Source organism: Chironomus tepperi, unplaced genomic scaffold, assembly GCF_022539635.2.
Source record: "Chironomus tepperi strain 1889 unplaced genomic scaffold, CSIRO-AGI_Ctep_v1 contig_8, whole genome shotgun sequence".
NCBI lineage: Eukaryota > Metazoa > Arthropoda > Insecta > Diptera > Chironomidae > Chironomus > Chironomus tepperi.
In genome coordinates, this window is record NW_027226130.1 from 138,272 (window position 1) to 146,219 (window position 7,948).

At 34.8% G+C, this 7,948-nt stretch overlaps 1 protein-coding gene and 1 long non-coding RNA gene across 2 annotated transcripts; one reads left to right on the forward strand and one right to left on the reverse strand.

The window, feature by feature from the left end:
• The first annotated feature begins 1,558 nt into the window (after positions 1 to 1,558).
• Positions 1,559 to 2,482, forward strand: LOC139100152 (testis-specific serine/threonine-protein kinase 3-like). Its single transcript, XM_070652760.1, has one exon. The coding sequence runs from the start codon at positions 1,559 to 1,561 to the stop codon at positions 2,480 to 2,482; it is 924 nt and encodes a 307-aa protein (XP_070508861.1).
• A 3,496-nt stretch (positions 2,483 to 5,978) lies between these two features.
• LOC139100603 (uncharacterized) lies at positions 5,979 to 7,121 on the reverse strand. Its single transcript, XR_011545456.1, has 2 exons — positions 7,034 to 7,121; positions 5,979 to 6,676 (listed from the first exon to the last, which is right to left on the reverse strand). It is a non-coding gene; the product is annotated as an uncharacterized lncRNA (long non-coding RNA).
• Between the last annotated feature and the right edge of the window lie 827 nt (positions 7,122 to 7,948).

Below are 7,948 nucleotides of genomic sequence, written 5' to 3' on the forward strand. Positions count from 1 at the left end.
TTTTAAGAGTTTTCACTGCTATAAATGAACATACATGAATGAAATGAGACCATTATATGATGAAAAAAACTTTACTGCTGTTAAGTTTCTCAGTGCTTTTGTGTTTCAGGATGCAGCACCATAAATTCAAAAGCTTTTGAAATTAAAAGTTGTTTCTTCAACATTCCATAAGTCATTACTGAAAAACTGTTAACTGGAAGGGAAAAAAATGTTAAACAGGTATTATGTCATTGACATTTTATTGCGGCTTTTCATATCTTTAAAACTTTTATTTAAGCTTGTTTACAAAGATCCTATTCAATGTGAGTTAAGTGTAAAAAATGTGCTTCAAGTGTCTGGGAATCATTAAAATTCTTGATTAAAATTGCATGATCCGAGGAAAATTACAACATTATATAGTCATTAGGGAATATGAGCATGACATTTACAATGACACCGGAACCACGACGTCTTGGCATCAGAATTCATGTGTGGTTTTACATATTATCATATATACTAAAGGATTGTTGTATCAAAGTCTGTAAATTGTGCGGATCTTGCAAATACTCAGTAGTACTGTATTTGAGGTCTGAGACAAGTTCCCCGATTGACATAAATTACTCATGTCAACCAAGTGACTTGCTTTGGATATCAAAGTAACTGTCATATGACAGCCAAGTGACTATTATATTTCAGCCAAGTGTCATATGGCAACCAAGTTTCCAATTTTATGGCAGCTAACCATGACTTTTATGGCAGATACCATGAAAATTGTCATTTGGATGTCATGTGTCCGCCATTTGGCTGCCATGAAAAATTGCCGACACCCACTCATGTGCTACCTACAAGACATCCAATTGAACAGTAAAGCGTTAGCTTCACAATGATTATCCCTTGGCAGTCAATTTAGATCATGCTTGGTTCTAATCATACCCCGAATCATACTGTCCACTTGGCTCCTGTGTGAGCAACATTTAAGTTCCTGTCGATCGGGATTGTCTCTTTACTTACTTACTTCATTCGCTGTCGCTGGTTGTACAGATGAACGACTCTAGCGTCCTTTTCAACACATTTAATCCAGAAATTCTTCGGCGTTCCTCGCGATCTTTTTTTTTTTTTTTTCTATATCTATTACCATCTACAAAGTTTGCAGTAGTACAGAACGTCTGCAGTTCCTTTGCCAATTACCGAAACCAAATGCTGTGCACACTGTCTCTAGAAAAAGCCTTTTTCCAAGAATTCGTGATTGTCACTTTGAAATCTTTGTTATCACTTTGCAGACTGTTTATCTTGCTTTACTTCTTATGTTGCTATTAATATCGAACAAGATGACTAATACAGATATTGTAAATTCCCAACCATTTCCATCTTAATTATCAATTTTTCATCAAAGTATCAAAATTCAATTCAAAAAACGTCAGTTACCTTTGAAATTTCCCATTTATTCATTTTTATATAAATTTTCTCAAATTTCACTTCGACATTTTTTTTTGTTCATCCTTCAAAAATTTTAAGTATTTTTAAGAATTTTTAATCGCGCCTTGGACAAAATCAAAATTCACAAATAACAGTGTAAGCCATGAGTTCAGCACAAAGTTCATCAAGAATTCCATCGTCAACAACAGATCGTCGAAAGAATGTCGACCTAAAAGCACTCGAAAAGCGAGGATATACATTTGGCCGAAAAATCGGAAAAGGAAGCTACGGCAGTGTCATTGAGGCACAATATAATGATCGTAAATTAGAAACAATTGTGGATTTGGCATGCAAATATGTTAATCGTGAAAAAATGCCATCAGATTTTCTCGAGAAATTTTTTCCACGTGAATTGCACTTCCTGACAATCATTGCACATCCAAACATCATTCGTGTCCATAGCATATTACAGAGCGGTCCATCAGTCTTTATATTCATGAGAAAGGCCGAGAATGGAGACTTGTTGGATTATATTAAGAATAATGGACATATTAGCGAAATACAATCAAATTTATGGTTCTATCAAATGGTTAGTGCCGTTAGATATTTACATTCAATGAGTATAGCACATCGTGATTTAAAATGTGAAAATATTTTCATCACAAAACACATGAACGTTAAAATTGGTGATTTTGGTTTTGCGCGTTATTGTGTTGATGAGATGGACGAATATAGACGTATAATGTCGAATACGTATTGCGGTTCTGCTGCATATGCTGCACCTGAAGTGGTGTCAGGACGACCATATGATCCACTAAAGTCCGACATATGGTCATTGGGAGTGATATTGTGCATTATGTTGAATGGAATGATGCCATTTGATGACCGGAACATAGCAAAGCTTTTAAAAGACCAGAAGCATCGATTATATCAGACAAATAACAATATTATGATAAAGCTATCAACAGAATGTAAATCAGTGATTCAGATATGTTTGGAACCAAATCCAAGACTACGATATGACAGTGAGCAGCTCAATGATGTCAAGTGGCTGAAGAAGCAAGTCGAAAAACATTCGAAAAAATAACAAAAAAATCTCGTTTACTAAGTTTTGATGCTCTTTTAAGTTGATAGAATTAAATAAAAAAATTATTGTCTATTTTGGAAAAATGTGGAAAGAATGTCAAGTTTTATTGAGCTACATAAAAGTATTTTTACCACGAAAATAAATGAACAAAAAAAATCTTGATGATTTAAGGAAATATTTATTTAAGTAAGTAACAACCTTCGTTCCATGAAATTGAATCGAAAAGTTATTGGGTTTCCTTCGTGGAAGAGAAGTTATCTATTATTTCTATCTATTGGGGATTGTGTACAAATAAGGTTCACTGGGGTATACCGAGATGCACTGGGGTATACCAAAAGTTAGAATATTTGACTTCATCCTTAGTAACCAGCTTAATGCTATCTGAAAGTTAAAGGCAATTGATTTATTCACTTTCTTACTTTGCCATATAGATCAAGTGTGATCCATTGACTACCTCAGATGACACCTAAAACTGGTTCTATCGCTGACTTGAATGCCAATTAACGATTCTTAGTGTGATACTTTCTCTATCGGCAGCTTCTTTCCATGAGTTCTTTGAATTACTAGAAAGCTTTGAGTTCTGGGGCATGCTTTTAAAGGGGACCCTTCTAATACGAAATCCCTCTCCCATAAACAGCAGCATAGCAAATGTGATAGAAACAGGAACTTACCGGGAATTTTACCGGAAATGTTATGACAATCTGGAGTCGTTTATAATGCAAAAAATTGATGCTTTCTAAGGGTTCCGCAATGATTTAGAAGGTTCACATTTTCTGCATTTTAATTAATTAATTATTTGCAAAATACACCCTTCTATATCGTTAAGAAATGTCGAAATAAATCCAGCCACAGGCTAACGTGGCTAAGTCTCCATGCGAGATTTGATGAAATCCGGCCTCGTGGAAGATTCAAGTCAGATTGAGTCTGAATTTTCGATAATTTTCACTCCATGTGCTTTCCGAGAAGCTCTTCCGAAAACTGGCAAGTGGAAGCCAGCGATAGAGCCAGCTTCCGGCGGCTCTTGCCGGAGGTCATGAATCACAGCTGATCTGTACGATTAGTGAAGTAAGTGCTTTCCGAGTAGCACATTTTTACTTCACAGCTAAAAAAGCTAAACGTCATTCCTGAACAAACCCCCATCCTCAAAATAGAGCTTTTTATATAGTCTCAAATTATGTCATTTAAACTAATAAAATAACAGTTTTTCAAAATCAATTTTCAAGGATTTTTCAATCACATCTTATTGAAAATTGAGTATCTGAAATAAGTTGAAAATTGAGAATAAGTTTAAGCTTTATGTGCGAAAATTGAGAATGATTTTAAGTGATTCAATAAAAAGCTGAGTGAATACTGAGAATCTAAAAAGGATGGAAATTCAATACGATTTTTTAAACTTCCAATAAACTCATCTCATGTTTCTTCTGGGAAGTTAGGTATTGGAAATAGCTTAGCAATTATATAAGCTGAATATTTTATAATGGATGGTGATGGATTTGTGGACTTTATATTGGGGAGTGGAAGGCTAGAGGGTAGGTTTTAGAGAATTAGGGTGTGTTCAGGGAGTAAAGTGGGGTTTAGTGGTTTAATTTATGGTTAACTTACAGCAGTGAACCGTTTGCCTTGAACTAAGAACCGTGAATCGTTTGGCATGTGCGGTTAAGGTCGAGGCTTACCAAAGGTGTTCGATCCGCACCCGTAGGCTGCATATTTTTGGAACTATTCTAATAAGAAATTGAGAAGATTCCCATACGGACATCGTCAGCTGCATCCTGGTGTGTGATCTACGTCACGAATATTGTGAGCTACTGGACGACGTTAATCCTGTAGATTCCTACCAAAAACACTATAATAAGGATTTGTTCCTGTCCCAGAAATGACACTTTATCTTGCATATTCGTTACGAAGAGTATGTCCGCTTTAGCTTCATCTGATCTTGAGAACATGCTCTTTGTCTGCTTGAGGAATACCTGTCTAATGCTATACATCCAGTATACCTTAATAAATCGACTCCAGAACACAACCATCTGCCATTCTTCCAACAGCTAAAGAATGCTGCAGCTGATTGAATAAAATACTGTTTAAATCCAATTAAAATTACCTTAAAAATTCTCCTAAATTAACAATAAACATAGGAAGCTGTAAAAAACTTTTCATGACACAAGATCTTCATCAGTTAAGCAGCTAATTAAAGTTTTTCAAAGTGCAAATTGAATTTTCACAAAACAAGCAAGATTTTTTAATTACTTTCCATGTCTCCTCATCTCCATCATAAGGAATAAAACACAAAAAAAAAAAAATGCAAAAACGACAGAAAAAGAAGGAGGAACAGAAAGCGTGATAATAAATTGAAGGAAGGTAGGCGAGATTCGAGAGGAAATGGAAGGAGACAGAGCAGAAAAAAATTCAAATTGTTTAATTTGAAACAAAGAAAGACGTTGGAGGGGATGAAGAAAAAAAAAACTTTATCATTAGTCCCCATACACAATGGGTGACGATGCATAAAGCTTTGTGCTCCTTCTTATTATATCTGCTACTTTTTTTGTAGATTTGTAAAATGGTTGGCATCCCAAAGCGTGAAAAAGTTGTCAGTTGTCTTTAATTAAAATGTTTCATGTCAGTGACTTGATGATGATATACAGTCGCTGCTTTATTGAGGTCTTAATGCAGCTTAGTTGAATCTAGTTGGATGTAAAAAAGTGATTTGAGGATGAATACTTTACTTGATTGAATTTGATGTGGATTCTTGTTGTTTAGAATAGATGTATTGGAATTGGACATCATAAAAGAGTTGTTTACACTCTATAACAGTGGTGGCCAACCTGCATGCTGAGACACTCAAGTGTGCCGTCAAAATTTTGTGCAAATATCATGATCCCTATGTTGTGTACGGTTTCAAAGCTTACTACCTAGATTTAGTAACATAAGGTTGCCCACTTCTGCTGTATAACTTACATTCTTACTTCGCTAGCCGGGACAGTTCAATTTCGATCCATGACATTCCTTAGAAGTCATCCAAAGCTGGCTTTTATTTATCTCTGCCAATTATTGATAAGTATAAATTGCCGAAAAGGTTAAGAATGACTGAATCAAGTAACAATAAGCAGGATAATGGCTTGAAAAGCCCAACCTTATGAGCTGGAGACACTTCGGTTAACAATCTGTTGTACCACATCCTTTAAACCTACAGATTATAGAGGACTCCGATTGCAAAGATACGAGTCCGTCATAAGACCCGATGCACCCTGCAAAATACTTAGTTAGTCATCCAGATACTAGTCTATTCCTTGTTTACCTTAGCAGTGGAGACTAATTTTGTGCCAAAGACTTCAAAAACCTGCATCCAACACTCAAACTGAATAAAATTGTAACAAGAACAGCGAAATGGAAATAGAGTTTCGAAAATTAGACGTGACCTGGAATTGAACCCAGGACTTTTGTCATGTAAGGCCAACGCTTAACCATTCAGGCCACTGACACCGCTTATAATAATCAAAAATTACAGCAAAAAGTCAGACTTTATTATCTTCCTGAACTTTAATTCACAAATGATAAATTGTTCTCACATCAATTGACTTAGTAAGATCTTTACACTTATCTCCAATAACGTAAGCAAGTTTGATGACACCTTTGGGATTGTAAAATGCAAGATCTGAATGACATGGATTACCTCGGAACAGTAAAGACTTTAAAACAGCAAGATGATCAAATGTACCAACATCAACAGCATGAATTGAGTTAACATCCAGTGAGAGATACTCTAATTTCTTGTTGTGCTTAAAAACATTTCCTTCTAGTCTCTCAATATTGTTATTTGATAAGCACAACAATCTTAAATCCCAAAACGGTTCCAAATCTTCCTCGCGAAGTCTTTTTAGCTGTGATTTTTTAATTCTGATTGATTTAAGGTTTTCAAAGAATTCATTCAGTTCCGTTGGGAAGTAATGAATCGGATGATTTTGTGTGTCAAATGACACAACATCGGAATTTCCTTTTCTATTCAAATGATTGCCATCTATGCTTGTAACTGCGGTATCATAAGACTTAATTTCACCATTTGTATTGCGGCATTCATAGAAATTTGATGACATTCCATCATAGGAATAATGGAGTTCATTGTACCACGTTTGACTTCTAAAGTCACACTTGAATGTAACTCCATTAATGTTTTTGAAAATGGCAAGCAGAACGAATAATCTGAGAAGTAATTAAGAGATATTTTGGGGAATTTTTAATGATTAAATTAATTATTAAGGGATCGTTCACTTATTACGTTACAGGAATTCTAGGATTTTCCAATATCTAAATCAGAGTGTGGCTTTCTCAAAAACGACTGTTAATTTTTTTCAAAAAAAAATATTTTTGTCGATAAAATTCAAAATTTTTTTGACCGTTACTTATACTTTTCTTCGTAACGTAAATTTTTATTTTAAAATAAGTTGAGTTCGAATAATGTCGAAGAATTTGATTTTGAGACGGCCACAGTCTGATATAAATAATGGAAACTAACCCCTCACCCCAGAACGTAATAAGTGAACAGCTCCCAACCTATACCTTATATACATTGTCTATTGATAAAGCTGATGTTTATTCACAGAAATTGAAATTTATACTGATGAAATGTCTTGTCGTACGTACTGTATTTAAAGCAAATTTAAAGTGATAACTTGGGTTTTTTTCATTTTCCAGGAATAATAAATATTGATAAGGAATGAGAGACCAGATGAATTCTCTCATGAATTTATTTTCTCCCCTAACAGGCAAAGATCATGCCTGTTAAAAAACATGCATTAATCAATCCAAAATCCAGTCCAGTTCGACGTTACTTTGGCATATTGCTGGACTCTCTATCAAGTTAGAGTCATGTCGGATTTATGGATCGATTAACCAATCTGTGTAAACCTATCGATTAATCTTAATTTTATTGGATGCACTGGTTAACTGTTTAATTTGGTGGATTTGAAGCCTGATTATGTGTCAAAGCCATTGGAGTTTTATGCTTTACTTTGGATTTTTAGAGACTTTTTGGTGGTTAAGACTATTTTGTGAATAAAGGAAACTATAATTTCTCCTGTAAGGTATGCAGCCAGAAGACCATGAATGGTTTCATGCCTGAACCTTTAACTATAACTTACTCCATATGTGACATCGTAGATCATTAAGGTTTTCTAATGATTGATTAGTAAAGCGCTCGACAATTCAATTAATGTTTGTTACTTTACAAAAATGAAGTTCTGATGAATTTCGTAAATTTTCAGGCACAAATTTGTTACAGTACGTCATGATCTTCCATTATGTTTAGTCTTGTATTCTTGCGTACTTACTTACTTACTTACTTACTTACTTACTTATTATACAAACTTACTAACTTAGCTGATCGTACAGATCAGTTGTGATCCATGACTTACCACAGGACTTGCCTGCAAATGGCTCTATCGCTGGCTTCCACTTGCCAATATCCGATACTAA